Source organism: Lepidochelys kempii, chromosome 2 (assembly GCF_965140265.1).
Source record: "Lepidochelys kempii isolate rLepKem1 chromosome 2, rLepKem1.hap2, whole genome shotgun sequence".
Classification (NCBI taxonomy): Eukaryota; Metazoa; Chordata; order Testudines; family Cheloniidae; genus Lepidochelys; species Lepidochelys kempii.
This window is the reverse complement of record NC_133257.1, coordinates 116,653,307-116,678,544: the sequence shown is the minus strand read 5'-3', so window position 1 is coordinate 116,678,544 and position 25,238 is coordinate 116,653,307. Positions and strand designations below refer to the sequence as shown.

The following is a 25,238-nucleotide window of genomic DNA, read 5'->3' as shown; positions in this document are numbered from 1 at the left end:
TACTTGCTTCTCATTGATACAGAATTCACGAGCAGCGGCGCAATTATTGTGTGCTTCTGCATATTCAACAACTTTAAGTTTGAACGCTGCGTGATAAGCAGACCATTTTCTTTTGATTTCACCCCATTGTTCATTTTAAATACTAGTATGAAAATCTTAGAAAATAATAATTTAACTATAGATTTTGTAGGACTTTATATAGCAATGTCACCTGCTTTATCACTGTCAAATTATTGTTCATTGTTTATTTCAAAGCAGCACTGTAGATGGGCATGTCTGTGGCAATAACAGGGTATTTAAATTTTATTACAGATTCCATCGATTCTGCACATTATATTTTCAGATTGGCTTGAAACTTAGAAGTTCCATTGGTAGAAATGCACAAAGAGATCAAATTACACAATAGTGGACTGACACCAGTGCCATTGTATTTTTCTGATTGACTTGTAAGGTGTAACATTTTGTGAAATACATGGGTCAAATGTCATGCAGTTCTGCAGCACTGCTCTTTTGGCATTCATTTCAAGCCAATCTAGTCCACTAAACAAAGCCTTTGACACTTTAAATGGCTGCAGTATTGACATCAATAATTTTTTTATGATCAATATAAGTATGCGCAATAAAAATAATTATTATATAGTCCTGTAGTAGAACAATACTAGGAAAAGCAAACAGCTAGTATTAGGAAAATTTAAGTAAAAATAAAATTTTAGCAATTTTTTAAAGAAGCGAATCCAGAATTGATGTCCCATCATCAGCAATCTACAACTGGGGTCTGCAAACTTTGGCTCCCAGCCTGTCAGGGTGAGCTGTTGGTGGGCCGGGACATTTTGTTAGGTAAACATCCTGGTGCGCCAGTGGCTTTCCTTGATGGGCTGGGAGCCAAAGTTTGCCAACCCTGAAATATAGGGTCAGTTTATGAAAGGGTCATACGGTTTTTGCCATTTTTACCTATCCATCTTGGGGGGTTGTCTTATAAATGAATGGGCTAATGAATGAGTATATGCGGTAATTAAAAATCCTTGCTACTGGGCTTGCAATTTCATGTGCCTGCTCCTTTAACATTCTTGGATGAAGGTTATCTGGGCCCCCTGATTTGGTTCTATTAAGCTGTTTGAATTTGACTTCCATCTCAGATATGGTAATTTCTGTTTCCTCGTTCTCATTAGCGACCCTGCCACTAACCTTAAGCTCTTCATTAGCCTTATTAAAAAGTGAAGGAAAGCATTCATTTAAGTGGTGGGCCATGCCTAGATGATCTTTTAAAATCTTTTGAAATCAAGAACCCTAGTTGCTGATCTATTTCTGTTCATCATTTCATTTAGTTTAAACTGAACTAGCTCATGGTCTCTCGAACCAAGGTTGTCTCTTACAACCAATTTGTCTGTGAGGTCCTCCCTACTCACCAGTACTAAATCTAAATGATATCACCTCTTACTGGTTTGGTGACTCTTTGGTGAAGAAATCTGTCAATCACATCCAGGAAAATCTGGGCCTTACCATTATTAGTATAATTTATCCTCCAATTTTATCTGGGAAATTGATCTCCCATACACAATTCCCAGTAGTATTTATTTAAATAAAAATTGTTAAAGAGGTCTCTATCCACATCCATACTGGATCCTGGGGGTCTATAGTATAAGCCAAGCATTATCCCAGGGGAGCTTCTGGTAGTTTTCTTCCCCAAAGTGATTTTGACCCAAATTCTCTGTTTTATCTATTCCATCACATCTAATTTCTTTAGTTTACCTCATCATTAATATACATTGCTACTCCACTGCCTTTATCTTTTATTTCTATTTTTCCTAAACAGCACATACCTTCAATACCCGTACGCCAGTCATGACTACTATTCCACCATGTTTCTGTTATCCTTATAATATCTGCTTTCACTTCCTGCACCAGTAGTTCTAGTTCCTCCATTTTGTTACCCAGGCTCCTTTCAATGGTGTACATCTGTAGCTGGATTTGCTTGGCTTTACCCAGATTCCTCACCTGATTGGGTACAGTTAATTCTACTGTCAGTATCGCCTACCTGACTGTTAGTGCAAATACCAATGATAATATCCATTCTCCTACCCACTGCTGTTCCTTTTTCCATTGTTGTATCCTCTCTTACTTGATTTTCCTCCCACTCAATATTAGAATCAGGTGTGGAGATTACATGGGCACCTCCCCCGAATTCTTAGTTTAAAGCTCTTTTAATCAGTTGTGTCAACTTCCTTCCCTGAAATCTCTTTCCCTTCCTACTGAAAATGAATGTCCTTCCCAGAAATTTGTATGTCCAATTTGTTTATCTTCCTATTTCTAGTCCTCAGACTTGTTTTAAGGAATTCAGAATGTTCCTTTGCGGCACAGGGAAGAAACCTATACTCATTCTGAACAAATTACAGCTCTCCCTATCTCTCGGGGGGATTTCATTTTTCCAATTTACAAAATGGTCTCCTGTTTTGATAAGCCAGGCTTCTTTGTGGTTGTCAGATATGACAGCACAGACCCCACCTTGGGTTCAGATTGAATGAGAATTTATATACTCCTCTCCCACTTTCTGGCATGGTAGAATTGAATTATTATAGATTTTATGATTCCAGAGGTCCCCCAATATAAGGTCTGTGAGGCAAGCTTGGTCAAACATGGCTAGAAAGTTCTGTTTTCGTCCATTCTTCCATGCAGAAGGGGTCCTATGGAGTAATCCTCTTCTTAAAATTGATGACCAAACTTGATGTGGAAAGGTTGGATGGAGAGCAGAATTACAGCTGTTACAGCAGATAGACAATGATAAATGTAAACTATCTGTAGCTCTTCAGCAACAATTTGACTTGCTCTGCTCCAGAGCCTGTAAATATCACCACTTATAGTATCACCTTATGAATGTATTTGGACTAGAGGCATGGGTGGGGGGCCACCAGAACTTTCAATATTTTGGAGGAAACTTCCTGGATTTACTTGGACAGTGGTATCCTTCTACAATTTTCTGGCCCAAAAAATTCTGCCAAAGATTGGTAATTTTGAGAGTTGCTTGAAATAGAGATTTAGGTATATAACTACTTCTGACTCAATGGAATACAATTGTATCTAATGTTTGAAAAAGCAACTATAGACCTGAGACTACAGTTTATTCACCAAGAGATGCTTTTTAGAAATAATATATTGGTTCCCATACAAGCTAATGGTAATGGGCCTCATACATTCTGACTGCTGTTGGAAATGTAACTCCCTTGAGCTACGTTAGCTCATGTGTTTTGGGAGTGCCTGTATTAAGAATTTCTGTTATGAGATGAGTCAAAGGACTGATTTGATATTAGATGCTGAGCTGGAGCCCTTCCCCTTAAAACTTCATTCTTGGATATATTCTTGCTACCTGGAGGTTACCTAGGTAACAAGGGGCCATAGTTCCAACATACAGCTTTGGTTGCTAAAAAAATGAATCCCACAAAAATGGAAACGTCAATCTCCACCAAACGTTGATGCCTGGGTCAGTGATATGGCTGACCTCGCAGCTAATGAACAGCTGGCATTCCTCCGAAGGGGAATGCTTGAAAATTTCAAAGCAATTTGGGCTGACTTTCTAAAGGTCTATGACTAGTGCAGACCCTGAGATAGATATGTTGCTCCCTCTCCCTTCCCTCTTTGCTTACTTTGTGTATCATGATGAATATCATATTTTGGTATATTTGTTGTATTTGAGAAAAAAACCATTATAAATTTATAAAATAAAAAAAGCTAACATCCCTTCTGACTTTGTAATCTATGAACCTAAATGTTAAGGGAGTGACATCTATGGCATGATAAGCAGAGGTGACTTTAGCCTTTCTTATCACTCCTGTCACTTTCTGCATCCTGTCTTTTTGAGGGATGACTTTTTTTCTGTCTTCTGTCTCCTACATTCTTATTTTACTTCTCTTTCTGTCATTGCTGATTCTTGTTCTCTCACTCCTGGATTTCTTTGACCTGCTCCTTCCCTGTGTCCTCCTCTTATTGCCTATTTTGCACAAAGCATCTCACCCACTTATATACCCATGTTCGCTGTCTTGTATTGTTGGGATATACCTGTTAGGTGAGTTGAAAACATTTGCAGTACAGTCATCTTTGAAAATGGGATATTATATCAGGAAGGGTCAAGTTTATACAGGTTAATAATGTCAAAAAATCTAGCAAAGAATTAGATTGTGATTTGATGAATCTCAAACCTTATATTGAAGATTACAATTCCAGTTCCATGTAGACAGTGGGACAGGTTTTTGTCACAGTTTAGCAAATTTTCAAGAATAATATCTTGTTCCTACATAGTTTCTGTGCTTACTCCACTGACTGATGTTTTTCCTTGAATGCTGGATTAAACATTTGCAGTAATTTATAAAATCTTAAACACCCTCTACAGTATTTTTACAGTGTATGACTGTATTGTGTCCTAGAATTATCTCTCTCAGCTGGGCTATTAAACAAAAACCCAAAACTGCATGCAGTGCCAAGAGCTTAGTGTGCAAGAGAATGAAAAGCGTATAACTTAATTTGCAAACATTTTTTATACGGCTGGCTTTCCTGTTTACTGCTGTTAGATTCACAGTTACACTAATAATGTTAAAGCTCCCTAGTGAATTAGGGGGAGAGAGAAAAGGACATAAACAAAACATTTTCTGCTTTGCACAACGGATGTATTAAAATTTAAATCAAAACTGTGGTGACTTACTTGGACTGCCTTAAGTTCTTACAGAGTTTCACAGACAGTGTGAGGTAAACCAGGAAATTGCAACATAGTATTTAAAAATTCCTGAACATGTTTCAAAATACCTATTGATATGATTTGGGCAGCTGTGAAATCCCAGGGAACTGTCATTTTAATTATGATTTTAGCAGGAAATACAGCATGATATGTAACAAGCCTGGAGGAGGAGAAATGTGGGGAACAATAGGAGCTTTCCACAGATTGCTTTAGGTGAGATATGTAAGTATTATATGGATATACATGCAGAAGCAAATAAAGAAAAAACAGAAAAAAACAGAAGCTGTAGAAATGTTCTCCTGACCTTTGTGTCTCTGGCTGCAGCTCTGAGCTTCTTATCTTAATAGGTATCATCAGGTTGACAATGATTCTTTAAAGAAACATTATATGAAACCTGAATATGAAGTATAGATATGCCATTTGAACGGAGTAATAGTAATTTAATCACATTTAATTTTGAAACTGAATAGAAAAAAGTTTCCAATCCAATAAATAACCAATCTTAATAAACTCATGGGGAAAGTAGCAGCTGGTCTATTGCTATAAAAATACAAACAATGGTTCTTTTGATATACCAATTGGACACCTCAGAAGCAACTGTACATGGAGACAAGACGGTGGTATTTACACTGTATCAGTGTGGTGCAGATCCTTTGTAGGTGTGGTCATCCAATGCATGAAAAAGACTGGTTTTGTTAATGGTTATGTTCAAAGGCTGAGAAGAAAGTTGGCCAGAGGGCACCTATATTTACACTGACAAAGGTCCCTGTTGTGGAAAGTCTGCCTCAGACTGGACTGTCGTGGTCTCAGAGTGGTCTCATTTTTCTGCTATGCTGCTGTGGTTGTAGAGAGCCAGGGAGCCCCCAAAGTGCATGACACTGTCTGAGAAGAGGGTATTGCTGAAGTCTATTGATTCAGTGACTTTTTTCCATTTGCTTAGCTACTATGGAGCTTCCAACAGGAGTTACAGCTGGTTTTCCTGACCTCCCTCATTGGTAATTTAGGTCTTTCTGTGCCAGCTTTAGTGAAACTGGTCCAAGATGTTGACAGGGTTTTAATATGCCGCATCCTGACTGTAGAGTAAGCATCTCAGTGGATACTATGCAAATGGTTTTTCATAATTTCTGGTACCCTGTAGATGCTGTGAATTTGATGGGTGCATGATTTTGTTTTAAAACTGTCTGTCTGATTCAGGAATCTGAAAGTAAGCTGTTGTGTATTGATCTTAATCTTGTTTTTATTAGCTGGTTCCAGCTTGTTTCCCAGCACAGAGGAACAACTCAGTTAATGTTTTCTATGGTAAAAAGGCTCATCCCCTATTCAAGATATGTTACAGAAAGTTGTGTAAAAAGAGATTGCTTTGCTATTGTTAAATGTAATCTCCATAATTGTACTGGGGTCAAATTAATCACTGGTTATAGTCTGAATAATTCTTTTCTAGCACCTCCAGCTTTTCATATAGGGTCAGATCTTCATTTGATGTAAATTGGCATAGGTCCTTCAACCTCAGTAGAGGAATTTTCTGTCAGACCAAGACAGACATCATTTGACATTTCTGATATTTGTTTAAAAAGTGGAAACTCCCTCTCCCCTGCACTGAAAAAAACTTCTAGATAGGACACAATGGGGTAAGCTAAAGATGAAATGCCATCTGAATTTCATTGCTTTTCTCATCCTAAAGATAGGGCATTCTTTTCAGCATGCATGTTGATGATGAGAGCCTTTAATATTAAAAGCTCATATTTGTGGCCAGCATAATTCTGAATACTCTTAGCTGCTGCTGCTCCTGACACACGCGTTCTTCATTAGGGCTTCACTGCAGGATGCAGATCGGAGATTTTTTTTCCCCCTCCTTCCCTTTCTTTTTTTCAAGAATAGGGAGAGAAGACTATGATGGCTACTGAAGCAGCATTAGAAGTGACTCGAGGAGAGGCGCTGAAGATGCGGAAGCTGCTGGATATGTATCATCCTTGAGGGGGAGTATCTGAGGGAAGCTACTTATCTATGAACTGTCACCTGATAGAGCTCACGGTGGAGAAGATGGAAGGATTAGAGATGAAGCTGGAGAAAATGATAGAATTCGGATGAGGATTTAAAGGTTTAGTGCAGAAGAGGAGAGAGGAGGTGGTGGTACAGACAACTCAAGATTTGCAGACACTTGCCAAACACAAGGATGTGGAGGACAAATTGCCAGAACAGGAGGGTGATCCATAGAAGAATGTGACCATGAGGACAAGGCAGAGAAAGGGGCCAGCTAGTGGTGATGAAATCAAGTTGAGTAACAGGCTTGTGCCAGGGGAATGATGAGGAGAAACTGGCAGAAGATGGTGTGGCAAGGAAGAAAAGAAGGGAAGCTAGCCCCTGTAGAAGAGATGGTGGGGATAGCCAGGGAGCAGAGCCTAAGGAAAAATAAGGATGGTGTATAGGGGACTGTGAGAGAGAACATAAGACAGATTCATACCAACCTCAGGAAGAGACAGGTCTATGTGATCAGGGACTTCATGCTCAGAAGACTCAACAGGCTTGCACCAGAGCAGAACCAGCAGTGTGTGCTGTCTGCCAGGAGCAAGGATACAAGATGTGGATGTGAGACTGAAAAGGATCCTCATGTGAGTGGAGATGCAGCCACCAATTGTGCTGCAGGTCAGAATGAACGGCATGGCTAGATTCCCATTGGAATGGATCAAGGATAACCACACATGGCTGTATAAGACACTTAAAGAAGTGGAAGCTCAGGTGATTTTTCAGTGGAATACTTCCTGTCCCTAGAGAAGAAGGGCTAAGGCGTGACAAGATAATGAAGATCAACAGATAGCTCAAGGATTGGTGCAATGAGGAAGGTTTGGGGATGTTTGACCACTGCTTGATATTTACAGAAAGACAACTCTTCTTGACTGATAGACACCACTTGCATATCTGGGCTATTACTCTTCTAGGATCAAGGCTGGCGTGATTGATAAGAAGACTCTAAACTAGGAGATGAGGGGAGGAGATTGGGAGAGACTCACAAAATCTTCACACCTGGTTTCAATATGTGGGAGCAGGAAAATCAGCTAAATGAAGATATAGTAAGAGATTACGGAACACCACAAGCTAGAAAATTGGGTGAGGTCTGAGAAGAAACAACTGAAATGCTTGTACGCGAGTGGAGGAAATCTGGGCAATAGAATGGAGGAACTGGAACTCTGAGTACCAGATCTTACAGGGATTTACCAGATCTTATAGGGATTACAGAAACATGGTGGACTACCACACATGACTAGAATACTGACATTGAAAAATAAAATGCTGTTTAGGAGAGAGAGGAATAAAGGTAAAGGTGGTGGGATACTGTGGTATATCAGTGCAACAGTAAACTGTAAAGAAATAAAAGTGACACAATGGCCAAAACAGAATCTGTTTAGATCATAATCAATTTGGGGAAGGATTGTAAAAGAGGTTCTGTTGGGATAGTGCTAGGGGTCTGCTATAGACCTTCAGGGTAACACCCGGATATGAGTAGAAATCTCTTTTAATATTAGAGAGAGAATGGCTTTTGGCAATTGTCATAATGGGAGACTCTGTGACATTTTCCAGCATACAATCTGGGCTGTTTAACAGTGGTGTCACACAGCCTTGAGCATGAAAATTCACTTCCAGCTAAACACATGAGTACTCTGACCAGTACTCTGAATTACACAGAGGTAGAAACCCGCAAATTCTTAGTCCCAGCCTTGTTTCCCAGAAATGTGCGCCTTGTACTGCTCAATACCCTTTTGAACAGTACAAGCTCATAGAAAATCCATCATTTCATAAAAGGAAAATGATGATGCACTAGCCTTGTTATCCCAAATTGAGTTTCTCACACACTATAATCCAAACACACTGGTTAAGATAAAACAATAGAATAAGTTTAACCACAGAAAGATAGATTATGATGCATAAAAGTCATGATTGGTTACAAAAAGTAAACAAGAGTAAAATGCAAACTAATACCTAACTTAACAAACTATGTGAACTTAAAAGTAAAAGGTTTTCCTCACCAGTAAATTTCACTGGCTGGGTTTCTTTTCAACTAAGGTTTTTAATTTCAAAAGGGCGGATTTGGGGAAATTAAGGGAATTAGGTAAAGAAGTCAGCTGGACTGAAGAGCTCAAAGTCTTAAATGTGGAGGAGGCTTGGAATTTCTTCAAATCACCTAAACAAAAACTGTCCAAAATTTGCATCCCAAGAAAGGGGGAAAAAAACTTATAGGGAAAGGTTCCAGACCCAGCTGGATGGATAATCATCTCAAAAAGGGTATTAGGAGTAAACAGAGAGCAGAGTAAGGAGAGAGATAGGGAATGGAAAAAGGTGTTCGATTAGTAAAGAAAGCTACATCATGGCAGTTGGAAAATGTAGGGATAAAGTGAGAATGGCTGAATTAGCTCTTGCCAAGGTAATTAAAATAAATAAGAAAGTTTCTAGTTATATAAATAAAAAGAGAATAAGGAGTGATGAGATTGGGCTGCTATGCAGTGTGGATGGGAAGGAGATTAAAGATAATCTAGGTATGGCCCAAAAACAAAGTATTCATTCAGTCTTAGTTTTTCAGTAAGGATGATAATATGGAACATGGGCATAAAGGCAGTACAGCTGATGGAAATGAGCGACAAGAAATGGAAATTACCACATCTGAGATAGAAGATCTTAAAGAAATTACTGTGTTCAAATTGTGGGGCTGGATAACTTCCATCCCAGAATACTGAAAGAACTGGCACATGAGATTGCTATTCTGGTAGTAAGGATTTTTAATAAATCTGTCTATTTGGGTGTAGTACCATGTGATTGGAGAATAGTTAACGTTGTACCTATAGTTAAGAAAGGGGGTGTGGTGGGGGAAGAGTGATTTGGGTAATAATGTTAGTAGGCAAGGTTTTAGAACAAATTATGAACAACAACAACAAGAAAAATTAAAAGTATAGGGGTAAATGATAAAAAATATATATAATGCAATATGGTTTACCAAATGTAAATCATGCCAGACTAACCTGATTTCCTTCTTTGAGGAAATAATGGTTATTTGTTGTTGTTGTTTTAAGATAAGGGAAGGTGCAATGATCTGATATACTTGAACTTGGGTAAAGTATTTGACGGTACTACAGGGGAAATTAGTTAAATTAGGGAAGATGAGGACCAATAAAACATTGTAAAATGAACAGGGAATTGACTAAAGGAGAGAAGGCAATGGTTTTTGCTGAAAGGTGGATTATTGGACTGGAGGGAGGTTACTAGTGGAATTCCTCAAGGATTAGTTTTGGGATCAATCTTAGGTAATATTTTTATTAATGACGTTAGTACAAAAAGTAGGAGTGTGCTATTGGAATTTGCTAAGGATGTAAAGTTGGGAGACATCATCAATACAGAGGAGGATCAGAATATTATACATGAAGAGCTGGATGACCTTCAAGACTGGAGTGACAGAAATAGGATGAAATTCAATAGTACTAAGTGCCAGGTCACAAAGGTAGGGTCTACTCCATTGGAAGTGAAAGAGGAGGGGAGAGACCTGGGTGTATGCTCTAATCACAGGATGACTGAGCTCCCACTACGATGCAGTTGTGAAAAAGGCAAATGTCATCCTAGAATGTATTAGGTGAAGCATTTCAGAGAGAAAGAGAGAGATGCCATTGTACAAGGCCTTGGTGAGATCTCATCTGGAATACTGTGTACAATTCTGGTCACCCACGTTTAAGCCCCTTCGTTTTCAGTTTAAACCGATTTTTACTGATCCCTCCTGGGTTTACAAAAAGTATTATTCTTTTTTTTTCTGATTTTTCACCCTACTTTTGTATCATTAAAATATATAAAAAATAACTTGTTTTATTAGGAAAATACAATACATTGCATGAGAAACTAAATATTATGATAATACATTAGTCTGTGTGTATATGCAAATCTACCTGTTGAAGTAAGACCATGTATTAGTCTAGAAGACACGTACAATAAACAAACAGACATGCATGCAAGGTCTGAAGTGCGTGCACATCTGAACATACCGATGAATCTCATGCCCACCACATACACATTTCAAGCTGTTAGCAGATAACTGCTTAAAAATTTGAGACACTAAAATGGGAAGAAAATGAAAATCTGTCTTTCTGTCCACCAAAATAAACCCCAATATTTACCGAGAAAAATTATTAATAGTTTTTACACTGATTTTTAGCTCTTTTTGATGTTGTAATGAACACCAATACATTCTTAGGAAAAAATTAATAAAATAAAAACTGAAAACTAAGGGTCCTACCCATCATGGAAGATAAATTCAGGGAAGATAAATTCAAACTGGAACAGGTGCAGAGAAGAGCTACCAGGATGGTTAGGGGAGTGGACGGTGTCACTGTGTCTCCAGCGGTCACAACTGAGAATACCAAATTCAGAACAAGCTGCTGAGAAATAGGGCAGACACACCCCAAAACCAGTGGTTATTCTCCCATAAGCTATACCAATCCAGCAACAAAAGTAAATTTCTGTCTCACCACACTGACTAACAAGTCAGAATTGCAGCCTCTTTAGGTATTTCAGTCCTGGATTCAACACCCAGACACTAGACTTAATGATGAGTAGTTATTTAAAACCAGTTTCATGAAACAATAGGATTCTTCTGATCTCAAAGGAACAGCCTCATACCCAGGTCAATATATAACTCAGATCTTACCCAATAATCATGCTGTTGCCAGTCCTTTAGTATCTAATAGCTAAAGATTTATTTATAAAAAGAAAAAGGTGTGAGTTAAAATTGGTAAAAGGAATCAAATACATACAGTAATTACAAAGTTCTTGGTTCAGGCTTGTAGCAGTGATGGAATAAACTGCTGGCTTGTTAAGTCTCTGGTTGCTTGCAGATCATTGGAGGTACTCAGCCCCTTGGTTAGAATGCTCCCATTAGAATAAGTTTCAGAGTGGTAGCCATGTTAGTGTGTATCAGTAAAAAGAACGAGGAGTACTTGTGGCACCTTAGAGACTAACAAATTTATTTGGGCATAAGCTTTCATGGGTTAAAACCCACTTCCGTGCATCTGATGAAGTGGGTTTTAGCCCATGAAAGCTTATGCCCAAATAAATGTGTTAGTCTCTAAGGTGCCACAAGTACTCCTCGTTCTTTCCTTTGGAATAAGTTCATAGTTGAGAGGTTTGATCAGGAAAGAAGCCAAAATGGAGATGTCCCCAGGGCCTTTTATAGCTTCGTCCAAGTGAAGGGAAACCCATTGTTCTCACTGTGGGAAAATTACAGGGAACATGATGGTGTTTGGAGTCACGCAGGCAAGTCACATGTCCATGCCTGCTTCACTTAGTCATCGTAGACACCATCACCCATACTCTAGTTAGAATGTTCACAGGAAAGTCCATTAAGTATAGATAGGCATCTCCCATGGTCCATTGTGAGTTAAGTGTTCCTTGATGGGCCATTTAACTTGAATAGTCCCTTCAAGATTGCTGGCTAAGATTTCACCCTTTTGGGTGTTACCACAGCAGCAGACATTCGACATACAGGTACATAGTTAATACTCATAACTTCAGATACAAAAATGATACGTACATACAAATAGCTTAGTCATATTCAGCAAATCATAACCTTCCATAGACATCTTACTTGACATACTTTGTACAAGATTTGTAGAAATTATAGAACAGTGGTAGCACAATGATCTACATGGTCATATTTTATCAGATAATATCACAGAGGGTTCCTAACTTTATGAGAGGAGACTGGAAGAGCTTGACTTGTTCAGTCTTGCAGAAGGAAGGCTGAGAGAGGATATGATTGCTCTCTAGAAATATGTTAGGGAGGTAAATACCAAGGAGGATGAAGAGCTATTTAAGATAAAAAACAATGTTGGCGCAAGACCAAATGGATATAAACTGGCCATGAACAAATTCAGTCTTGGAATTAGAGGAAGGTTTCTTACCATTGGAGAGGTGAGGTCCTGGAACAGCCTCCCAGTAGGAGTTGTGGGGGCAAACCCCTTAATTAGTTTTAAGAAAGAGATGGATACATTTATAAGCGCAATTGTATCACAGGCTTGCTTGTGATGGTAGGAGGCAGGGCTTAACAGCCATGAGGCTCACTTCCAGTTTGTCTTGTGTTCCTAAAGTTCATGCTTCAGGGTCAGCCACTGTCAGTGTATTCTGGGAGGGTTTTTTACAGTTGCCCATGGTGCTCATCACAGATGCCCATGGCTGGAGATATAGGACATTGGATGTGGTGGACCAGGGCTCTGAGGGGGCACCTAGTATTCTCTCTAAAGTGCTTGGTTGACTTGCTCCTGCTCACATGCTCATGGTTTAGCTGATCACCTTATGTGGAGCCGGGAAGAAATTTTCCTCCAGGTCACACTGGCAGTGACCTTGTGCCTTGATCCTTCTTGTTCTTTGGCTGAGGTACATAATAGTCTAGTCTCCTGTGGGCTTTAATAGTTTGGTGTCTCTTCAGTTCTTGGGTTTAGTGTGTGGGTGGTTGTGATGGGTGGATCACAGAAACCCCCTTGGGAATTGCCACCTGATGTGCCTAGACTACCTCTGAGCCTGTTTTCCCTGCCAGCTTGGGACTTCAGTCCCTTGCCTGGTTTGAGCCAGACATGCTTGCCTGCTGCAAACACAGATCCAGGTCTGAACCACGTCCCCCGCAAGCTGCAGGCTTAACTGAAAATAGCTTAAGAAGTGCTCCTGTCTCCAGCACTCAGATACCCAACCCCCAATGGGGTCCAAATCCCAAATAAATCCGTTTTACCCTGTAAAAAGCGTATACAGGGTAAACTCATAAATTGTTCACCCTCTGTAAGACTAATAGAGAGATATGCACAGCTGTCCCCCCCCCCCAAGTATTAATATATACTCTGGGTTAATTAATAAGTAAAAAGTGATTTTATTAAATACAAGAGTAGGATTTAAGTGGTTCCAAGTAATAACAGATAGAACAAAGTGAATTATCAAGCAAAATAAAATAAAACATGCAAGTCTAAGCCTAATACCGTGAGAAAACTGAAAACAGGTAAATCTCACCCTCAGAGATGTTTCAATAGGCTTTTTTCACAGACTGGCCTCCTCCTAGTCTGGGTCCAGCAATCACTCACACTCCTGTAGTTACTGTCCTTTGTTCCAGTTTCTTTCTTTCAGGCATCTCTTTTGGGGGTGGAGAGGCTATCTCTTGAGCCAGATGAAGACAAAATGGAGGGGTATCCAGGGGTTTATATAGTTTTTCTCTTGTGGGTGGAAACTCCCCTCTCCCCATGTAGAATCCAGCTACAAAACGGAGTTTTGGAGTCACATGTCCATGCATGACTCAATTTTCTACAGGACATTCCCAGGAAAGCTCAGATGTTGATTGGTGTCTATCAAGGTCCATTGTTAACCAAGTACTACCAATTACTTGAATAAACCCTTCACACTATGTTGACCAAATCTGCCTTAGGTGCTTTCTACAGTAAACACTTTAAATATAAGCATAGAGCCAACGCTCATAACTTCAGATATAAAAATTATACATACATACAAATAGGATGAATACATGCAGAAGAACAGTAACCTTTACAAATATATGTTACATGGCATATCTAGCATAAAACATATTACAGTTATGTCATATTTACACTCATAAGCATATTTCTATAAAGCATTATGGAGTGTAGCGTCACAGTGGTATTGGTGACCTGTGATATACAGGAGGTCAGACTGGATGATTCTAGTGGTTTCTTCTGGATGTAAACTGATTTCTAAGCGAACTCCTAATTAAACCTAAATATTTTTTTAAAATATGGCATGAAAATCAACAAAAACAAGTAAATGTAAATGTTTGCTATGAGTCATATGTTCTAAGTGACCTCTACTTGTAAGCATGCTACTCTTCTGTCATTTACACATGCATGTCCAGTTAGTAGATTTTAACACTTGCATGCAAGTTCTCATGTAGATGTTCACAAAGTTGCTTCTTCACAAATGGAAAATGGAGGTAAAACCCCTTTGATTTTTTTCCCTATTCTGCGGAGTGCTTATGTTAAAAATAGCATCTCTTTACTTAACAGATGGTGGGGGGGTTATGCATTGTTACATCTACTTATATAACCATGGCTGAGAGAGGTGGATTCTGTTCCATCTTGCACAAAATCTAACAAGTTTTTTCTTAAGCTCCAATTAATTTGATCCTGTGCAAACCCATTGAAAGCCATTATTGTAAAGGTGTCAGAGATGGTTGTATGGTTCCGTATGTACGTGTTGTATATATGTGTTAGCCACATAGTTTGTGTGTTTCATGAGGAATACTGATGCTAAAATATTAAGGGCCTGATCATTATGATAGTTTTACATCAGTGTCACCCCACTGATTTTAGTGCATAAAACTTGTGTAATGGAGTGCAGAGTTGGCCCTTCAATTTGATAGTAATGCTATAGTTGTGGCATTTTAAGTGGCCTCTTTTTCATGGGCTTTGTAATTTTGTGGGGTGAGAGGAAAGGGGGAACCTCTTGGAGCTGAGATTCCTTATGTTTGTAACCGGACAAAAAGTGAAACGTGCTTTTAAATTATGGTTTATTAAATTAAATTTTAATAAATCATATTCATTTATTAAATATGAAAGTGTGATTTTACATACAGGAGTAAGTATTTCTTTAAAGTTGTCAGGATGGAATTTTTTAAAAACTTCAGATTTCAGTCTTTGGATATAATAGTGTTCAAAAATCATGAGTCTAGGCCCCCAAAAGTCTTGACATTGTTCTAAAAATCATGACTTTTAAAATATATTACTTTTTTTAGATTCCTTTTTCATTTTGCCTTCTGAATTCTGAGCTTGTGGGGTGCACTCAAGTTCATGTCTTCATGCTTTTCTTTGCAACCACATGGGCTAGAAACTTATTTTAAAAGAGCTCTCTGTCACATAATCACCTGCCTCCGAGAGCTGGGACTTAAAAAAACAAAAACAAAAACCCCCTGCCAAATATGGCAAGACTTACAATAAAATAGTGAGAGCTGGCAACTCTATTCAGTCAGGGCTAGTGCCTTGGTTATGTTTGAAATGATTTTATGGAGAAATAGAGAAGCACTTGAAAATCAGTTACCCAAGGAGAATTTATTTAAATGACTGTCACTATTCTTCTCTTCACTGTCTTCCAAGATAGGTGCGAGAAACAAGGTGAGTGAGGTAATCTCTTTTATTGGACCAACTTTTGTTGGTCAGAGAGACAAGCTTTTGAGCCACACAGAGCCACCCACCTTGTGTCTCTAGTATCCTGGGACTGATGCAGCTACTACACTGCAAGATACATGTGAGACATTCAAATGAAAGTATAATGGTACAATCACTTAAATATATTTGGTTAGATTCTTTTATTGTGTGATTGTTCTTTCTTTTTTTGATTTAATTAATCAGCTTCCTTATATAGTGCTTTAAAATTAGGAAGTGTGTTACAAGTGGTTGGTTATTTTTAAATCAAGAAAATTCTTGCAAAAATAGCTATTGAAACATTGGTTTAGAATTAAAATGCACACAATTCAAATCCACAAAAACCTTAACTTTGAATTTCTTGACTTTTAAATATTTATTCATATTGTTGTATTCATACAGTAATTTAACTATTTGCTAAGAGTTGATATAACATGCTGCTGGCACCTTCTCTATTAACCATATATATATATATACACACACACACACATACACATATAGACATTTCTTGTAACAATAGTCATGTCCAGAAATTAGTCCAAACCAAAATCCCAAATGCAAACACTCCCAAACTTCACAGCTCAGTCCCATTTCTACTTGTGATACTACAGGTCCGTACTGTACCTAAGAAACTCCATAATAAATGAGTAATAATAGAAAAATATATTGTGACTCAGAGGATAACTTTTGTATAAGGCTGTAATTTTTGTCATAGTCCTGCAGTATCTTCTTCTGTTCTTCTCTGCTAACATTGGCTAGACTCAGAGCCTGAAGATGACCAGCAATGTGAAGCTCATTTTCAACCTGTTGACTGTTAAGATTCCCTTATTTTTTCTTCTGCCGTCAGCTTATAAAGCTTGTATACATACATAAGCCTTAGGTTAGAAATTAATTTGGACTTTCACAAACTACTGATCAGATCAGCCTGAACAAATTCACATTGAAAAAAGATTGGAAAGCAGTGTAAGAAGTTGTTTTTTCCTTCTGACTGCTTGTTGGTGTTTTGGTGTGCACTATCTGTTCTTTGAATAATGGGTCACCTGATGCAGTGTAATACCAGCAGCTAGAACAGGGGCGGGCAAACTTTTTGGCCTGAGGGCCACATCAGATTTCCAAAATTGTATGGAGGGCCGGTAAGGGGAGGCTGTGTCTCCACAAACAGCCAGGCGTGGCCTAGCCCCCACCTCCTATCCGACACCCCCGCTTCTCGCCCCCTGATGGCTCTCCTGGGATTCCTGCCCCATCCAACCCCCCCGTCCCCTGATGGGCCCCCCCGAGACTCCTATCCCGTCCACCACCCCCTGCTCCCTGTCTCCTGACCACCCCTGGACCCCCCACCCCTGACTGCCCCCTGCTGCCCCATCCAGACCCCCCCTTGTCCTTCCGGACTGACCCCCTGGAACCACTGCCCCATCCAAGCCCCCTGTTCCCTGCCCTTTGACCGCCCCGCCCCCTGACCACCACCCCCAACTCCCCTGCCCCCTTACCACGCTGCCTGGAGCACTGGTGGCTGGCAGCACTACAGCCGTGCTGCCCAGAGCATCAGGTCAGGCTGGGGCTCTGCAGCTGTGCTGCCTGGCCACCCAGAGCGTTGCGCCAGCGGGAGAGGGGGAACACCACGGGGAGGGCCGGGGGCTAGGTTCCCAGGCCAGGAGCTCAGAAAAACTTTCCAACCAAACAGTTAAACTTTTATGCTAGTTTCATACAAGCTTGATTTATTTTTTTTCCTAGTCCTGTGACATTGTAGGGACACTTTCTGGACTAATTTTAGAGGGACAAAATCAACTTAAAATAATACTTCTTTCTGAATTTATTGTACCTGCTGCTGTAACCATTAACACCTATGTTTACTGTAGCTGAAAGAGATTGGAGAACAAAAGTTTTTTTTTCTTTGTTTCAATTACTTTACTCTGACAGCACTTTGAGTACAGTCAGTTTAATCATTTCTCCTATAGTAATTTTTGTCCACTTCCCCTGTTTGTGTGGGTCTTTTGCACCATGACAGTGAAAGACAAAGATATTTTTAAAATGTGCTTTTCAGATCATAAAAACTGAGAGAGGAACTCGGGGCATGTATTGCACTTGAAATTACTTTGTACTCTTTTAAAAATTGATTAGATTTCACATTGACTGTATCGCTTTTAAGTGCACATTTTGGACTGAGGTGGAGAGGAGGTACTTCAGTACCATACCACTTCTCCAAATTGAAATCTGGAGATATTTTAATGGGAAAAAACTGACCCCCTTCATATTTGGTGTGTTCCTACCACTTGTCGGGTGGGACAGCACTTTCCTTGTGCTCCTACGCTTACTGATGCTGAGTCAGATCTTGAGGCAGGGCTTCCTGTCTGTGACTAGCAAGAGACATGGAATGTTTCCTTCATTTGTTTCTTGTCTGTCTCTCTCCTTTTCTGATTTAAGTCTTTCTGTCTCCTTCTTGTTCTCCTGTTCTCTCTCATTTCCCTCAGCATCCTTTCCTGGGGCTCTTCCTTGTCCTGTTAGTTTTCTTCCCATTCCTTCTTCGTATTTCCATACCATTCTTTTCTCCATCTACCTTTGCTCGTCCAACCTCATCTTCTGCAACAAATCTTGGAAAAAGGGACCTTTCTATGTAGTTTTTTCCCCCCACACTGCATTGTTTAGCACAATGTTGATTCAGTCCCACACTATGTGACAAGTGTAGTAGACAGAGTGGGGAGTAGAGCCCAGATCTGTTGCACTGGTAGAATCTGGGAACCTGTAGAGGTATAGAAGCTACATGCTAAATGAGACATGCAGGTCTAATAAGTTCCTAGACAAGAATTATTGTTTCATTCTTCCCCATCCCATCCCTCCCAATAGCTGATTCAGATCGTTCCATCACCAATCGCTATATATATCTGCATATCTTGTAGCAGATGTTCAGAACTTGGTCTCTGTCTCTTTAATCTTAACCCTTGCCTTTTTATTGCTTGGACTCTTCTTGCTTATGAAATATGCCAACATAGTGTTTAGAAAAGTATGCTCAGTTACACTTTCTTCAGTGGATGAAAATAGATGCAACGCTCTTAGAAATAACTAGATATTCCAGCCCCTTTTACAGAGTACATACAAAATAAATAAAGGCCTACTAATACTGGTGAATTTCAATCTCTTATATCATTCCACCTTGAAAGCTGATTTTAGATGGGATGCTTTGTGGCAACATGGACCATCAGTAAAATACAGCAATTGCAATCTCAAATAAAAATTCCTACCTATAGTGTAATGAAACTTTTGGTTAAAAATAACACCTGCCAATAAAGAAGACCGGAAGGATACAGTACATTGAACAAATGTATTCTGAAGCATTAGAAGGGAATGATACCACTACTTGTAAAATTGGTAAAGGAATACAATGGGCAACCCAGCCCTCTTTCTGAAAGCTCTTAGACCAGTGGTTTTCAACGTGTGGCCAGTGGACCCCTGGGTGGTCCACAGACTGTCTTAAGATTTCCAAAGGGGTCCACACCTTCATTTGAAAATTTTCAGGGGTCTGCAAATGTAAAAAGGTTGAAAACCATTGTCTTAGACTCAATAGCCTGTACTCTCATTTGTGTAAATTCTAAACTGATCAAGCCAATATTTAATGATGTAGAGGTGCCAAAATTAATAGTCCTTTATCTATGACCACAGTTTGCAAATTCACCTATTTATACCGTAACTTTTATAAAGCATCCTTAGTGCATAGTACAACAAAGTGCACTGCACACAGTTAGTTGTAGGTGAAAAGATTTCCAGGGAAGCTTCAAAGAGAAGGAAATGACTAAATATCTTGAAGGGAACCGCAGTAAAGTTCCAGCTAGATACGGCACCACAAATGAAAGAACAGCTTCCAACTGCAAATTAGTAATAGGGAGAGGACAGAGAGGAAGCCAAGATTGGAGTTGGAGGTGGAGGGGGTAAATAGACAGAAATGAAAGGCTGAGGAGTGTCTATCAATTAACTGTGTGTAATGAGAACACCGGGGTGGCTTTTCTTTTCTTAGTGGGCTTGAGGATAAGTCACTAGACTGAGACACAGGAGATCTGGGCTCAATTCCCCACTCTGCCACAGATTTCCTGTGTCTTTGGACAAGTCATTTAATCTTCTCTGCCTCAGCTTCCCATCTGTAAAATGGGCATCTCTCCTAACTCTGGAGGATAATGTGAGGATAATTTAATGCACATTTTGAGGCACTCAAATGTTGTTGTAAAGGCCATATAAATTCCAACGTAGGTAGGAAGTAATCTGAAGATGATGGAAGATGGGGTGGTGGGAATGGTATGGTCTGTCTTCCTGAGCAGGAGCAAGTTGGCATGTTAAGGAGAAAAAGCATCAGGCTGATTTAAAAGGAAAATCCTCCCCTCACCACTGATCCATAATTACATGTTCACATTGATAACATAATGTTGATTTATTTATTACCGACACAATTCCTGTTTCAGCTCCATTGGTGAGAGCAACTTTACTGGATTTTTTTTAATTCTTTGTAATTTATAAACATTTTAAAACAAATTATTATAAAATTAAAATCCAGGGAACAAAGACAAAATGACAGTGGATTAAGTTAAAACCCAAACAAGGCACAATGAAGGTATACAAGGGAAGAGAAATTAAAGAAAAACCTCTGGAGAAGAAAATGCAAATCCTAAGGTGCAAACCTCTTTAAATAAATGCAGGTGGCCTGATTTGGGTCTCACTTACCATACATATCTCATACCTATTTATGAGCATCATAAAACCGAGGCCACTGGCTTGCAGTTCTCAAGCTAAAGCAAGCTTCCACAAAGGGAAGAGGAACTTGGTGGTTTTGGTTAACTTTAACCCTGGACATAATGTCATACAAATATTATTTTATTTTGATTGGAAGCCTAAAGCATAAACCTGGGTGTCAGGAGATCTGGGATGTGTTTGTGGGTCAGCCACTGACTTACTGGGCTCACTTAATTGTATCTGTCCCTCTCTATGCTTCAATAGCCCCATCGTCAGAATGGAGAAAATAATGAAAGTAATTTCCTCTTAGGCTAACATGGAGCTTAATGAATATTGTAAAGAGCTGTGAGATGACAGAATGTGAGAAAACTCTTGTTAATTTCAGTTTGTCACAATCTGTTGTGTTTTGTTTTGTTTTGGTAATGTTGTAGTTGAATATGACAAGGAGTTCACACCTCACCAGCGACACCACAAAGAGTTCAAGTTTAACTTGTCCCAGATCCCAGAGGGGGAGGCGGTTACTGCTGCGGAATTCCGAATCTACAAGGACTGTGTCGTGGGGAGTTTTAAAAATCAAACCTTTCTTATCAGCATCTATCAAGTTCTGCAAGAGCATCAGAACAGGTAAATAAGGGACGGTCACTCTTTTTCACTAACTACGGCAACTGTGAAGCCTGGGGTGGAGGACTCTTTTTTTAAGGAGGTGGGAATATTCGGAAGGTGCAGAAATCACTTAGAATATTTTTTGCCCAGGTTAATAGAGGTTGTTACTGTTCAAGTTTCATTTATTAGGAAGTAGACTTTATAAAATATAAAATGGATGTGGACTGAAGAAACTCAGCAGTAACTTAGTCCAGAATGACAGGTTTCAGAGTAACAGCCGTGTTAGTCTGTATTCGCAAAAAGAAAAGGAGGACTTGTGGAAACTTCCACGATATGCATCTGAAGAAGTGAGCTGTAGCTCACGAAAGCTTATGCTCTAATAAATTGGTTAGTCTCTAAGGTGCCACAAGTCCTCCTTTTCTTAGTCCAGAATGTCATTTGGGGAATATGATTTTGTTGACTTAAAGTGAGACAAGAGTCTAGGGTGAAGCCATGTAGTTTTAGACTAAAGATTCTGCATTGCTAACATTATTCATGCACACTAAAATGGGTATGTTCCATTTCAAATAGATACTAAATGGATATGTAATAGAGCTTATCCTGGAAATTTAGAGTAAAACTGCTACAGAAACATTGCTAAGCATTGTAGTCCTGATTCTCCTTCGAGTTGCACCTTTGTAAATCAGAAGTACAGTAACTTGATTGACTTTAGGGGAGTTACACCAAGGAAAATGAGAAGGAGAAGAAGACAGCCCCAGAATTACAGGAGCTGAACTTTATATCTTGATAGGTTAAAAAAAATGCTTTAGTTATACAGGAAGATCAAATTCAATGCACTTGGAAAACTATGTAGGCTATTTTCTCCAGGAAATCCCTCTGTTAAAGGTTAGTTGATAATATAATCACAGAATCATAGAAATGTAGGACTGGAAAGGACCTCAATAGGTCATCTAGTACAGCCCCCTGCAGAGAGGCAGGTCTAAGAATTATCTAGACCAGTGATACTCAGACATCCGTGGTTCAGGAGCCAAATTAGCCATCAACATTATCCAAAAGAGCCACATTCATTGTTTCATTTATTGTCTAATTGAGCATCTATGTATCTAATCTAAATTCTCACAACAAAATGACTGACCAAGTATTATTATTTTATCAATTACAATTGGTTAATAACATATTGACCAATCAGGATTCTTTTACTAACTTGGATGGGTTAATAATTAAATCACACAATATTTTAATATCATGGGCTGTAAGGAGTCACAGGAGACACATTAAAGAGCCATTCGTGGCTCCTGAACATCGGTCTGCGTATCACTGAGCTAGATCATCCCTGACAGGTATTTGTGTAACTTGTTCTTAACTCCTTCCTCCTTCCCCTCCCCAGTGACGGTGATACCACAACCTCCCTAGGTAATTTGTTCCAGTGCGTAACTATCGGCACAGCTAGGAAGCTTTTCCTAATGTCTAGCCTAGATCTCCCTTGCTGGAATTTAAGGCCATTGTGCCTTATCCTGTCCTTAGTGTTTAAGGAGAACAATTTATCACCCTACTCTTTATAACAACCTTTTGTTTACTTGAAGACTATTACGTCCCCCTGTTATGTCAGTCTTCTCATCTCCAAACTAAAGAAACCCAATTTTTTCTGTCTTTCCTTGTAGGTCATGTTTTCTAGACCTTTAATCATGTTTTTGTTGCTCTCCTCTGGACTTTCGAGTTTGTCCATATTTTTCCAAAAGTGTAGTCCCCATAACTGGACACAATACTCCAGCTGATGCCTTATCAGTGCTGAGTGGAAAAATTACTTCTCATGTATTGCTTACAGCACTTCAGCTAATATATCCCAGAATGATGTTCACTTGTTTTTGCATTTACATTGTTGACTCATATTTAGTTTGTGATCCACTGTAACCCCCAGATCCTTTTCAGCAGTACTCCTTTCTAGGCAGTCATTTCCCATTTTGTATTTGTGCAGTTGATTATTCCTGCCTATTTGTAGTACTTTGCATTTGTCCTTATTGAATTTCACCCTATTTATTTCAGACCATTTTTCTGGGCTGTCAAGACCATTTTGAATTCTAATCATGTTGTCCAAAGTACTTGCAACCCGTCCCTGCTTGATATCATCCACAAACTTTACAAGTGAACTCTCTATACCATTATCCAAATCATTTATGAAGATATTTAATAGACCTGGACCCAGGACAGATCCCTGTGGGACGCCAATCAATGTGCCCTTCCAGCTCGATTGTGAACCTATGATAACTACCGAGTACGGTTTTCCAAACAGTTGTGCACCCATCTGATAGTAAATTTCTGTAGGCTGTATTACTTTAGTTTGTTTATGAGAAGCTCATGAGAGTAAGGCTTTTGACACTGTCTAAAATTGAGATATATCACATCACCTGCTTCTCCCCCTACCCACAAGGTTTTCTCCCTTGTCAGAAGAGAATATTAGGTTGGTTTGACATGATTTGTTCTTGACAATCCATGTTTACTGTTGTTTATGACCTTATTTTCTTCTAGATGTTTACAAATTTATTTTTTGCTCCATTATATTACTGGGTACTGAAGTTAAGCTTACAATCTGGGTTGTCCTTATTCCCGTTTTTATAGATAGGTGCTATATTTGCCCTTTTTTCCAATCCTTGGGTAACTTTCCTGTCCTCCAGGAATTCGCAAAGATAATCAATAATGGCTAAGAGATCTCTTCAGCCAGTTCCTTAAGTATTCTAGGTTGTATTTCATCAGACCCTGCCAACTTGAAGACATTTAACTTGTGAGTAATTCTTAACTTGTTCTTTACCTATTTTACCCTCAGATCCTACCCCATTTATACCGAAGTTCACTATGTTAATCATCCAATCAGAGTTTTCACAAAATAAGTTAACAGTAACAAAAAAGGCATTTAACGCTTTGGCCATTGCTGCATTTTCTATTATTGTCTCTTCCTCCTCCATTGAGTAATGGAAACTACCTTGTTCTTGGTCTTCTCCTTGCTTCTAGTGTATTTTTAAAATGTTTTCTTGTTACCCTGTGTGTCCCTAGCTAGTTTAATCTTGTTTTTTGCCTTGGCCTTTCTAATTTTGTCCCTACATGCTTGTGGTGTGGGGTTTTGGGTTTTTTATTCATCCTTCATAATTTGTCCTAGTTTCCATACTTCCTATCTTTCCTATGCATTAGGATAGTTTGCTTTTGTGCCCTTAATAATGTTTCTTTTTTAAAAAACTGCCAACTCTCCTGAACTCTTTTTTCCCTTAGACTTGCTTCCCATGAAATATTACCTACCAATTCTCTGAGTTTGCTAAAATCTGCCTTCTTGAAGTTCATTGTCTTTATTTTGCTGTTTCCCTCCTACCATTCTGTAGAATCATGAACGCATCATTTCATGAACATTTTAATCCAAACTGCCTTCCACCTTCAAATTCTCCACTAGTTCCTACCTGTTTGTCAGAATCAAATCTAGAACAGCCACTCCCCTCGTCTCTTTCTTCACCTTCTGCAATAAAAAGTTGTCTCCAATACATCCCATGGACTTCTGGATAATCTGTGCCTTGTTGTAGTATGTTCCCAAAAGATGTGTAGGTAGTTGAAGTCTCCCATCACTACCAAGTCCTGTGTTTTGGATGATTTTTTTTTTAATTGCTTAAAAAAAAGACTCATCCACCTCTTCTTCCCGGTTAGGTGGTCTATATTGGACCCCCTACCATAATATAAACTTTGTTTTTAACCCTTTTATTCTTACCAAGAGACTTTCAACAGGTCTTCCTCCCACATCTATCTCAACCACAGTGCAAGTATATACATCTTTGATATACAAGGCAACACCTCCTCACTTTTTTCCCTTGCCTGTCCTTCCTGAATAAGCTATACCCTTCTATACCAGTATTCCAGTCATGTTAATGATCCCACCAAGTTTCTGTGGTACCAATTTGATGTAATTGTGATTACTCACTAGTATTTCTTATTCTTCCTGTTTATTCCCCATACTCCTTACATTAGTATACAGACATCTATGATCA

General features: G+C 39.1%; 1 protein-coding gene across 1 annotated transcript in view; it reads left to right on the top strand.

Moving 5' to 3' along the window:
• The window catches only part of BMP6 (bone morphogenetic protein 6), a 163,817-nt gene that overhangs the window by 99,947 nt on the left and 38,632 nt on the right, over positions 1 to 25,238 (top strand). The window contains exon 2 of the mRNA XM_073332087.1: positions 21,045 to 21,237. Within this exon, the coding sequence (XP_073188188.1) occupies positions 21,045 to 21,237 (193 nt within the window). The remainder of the gene's footprint in view (positions 1 to 21,044; positions 21,238 to 25,238) is intronic.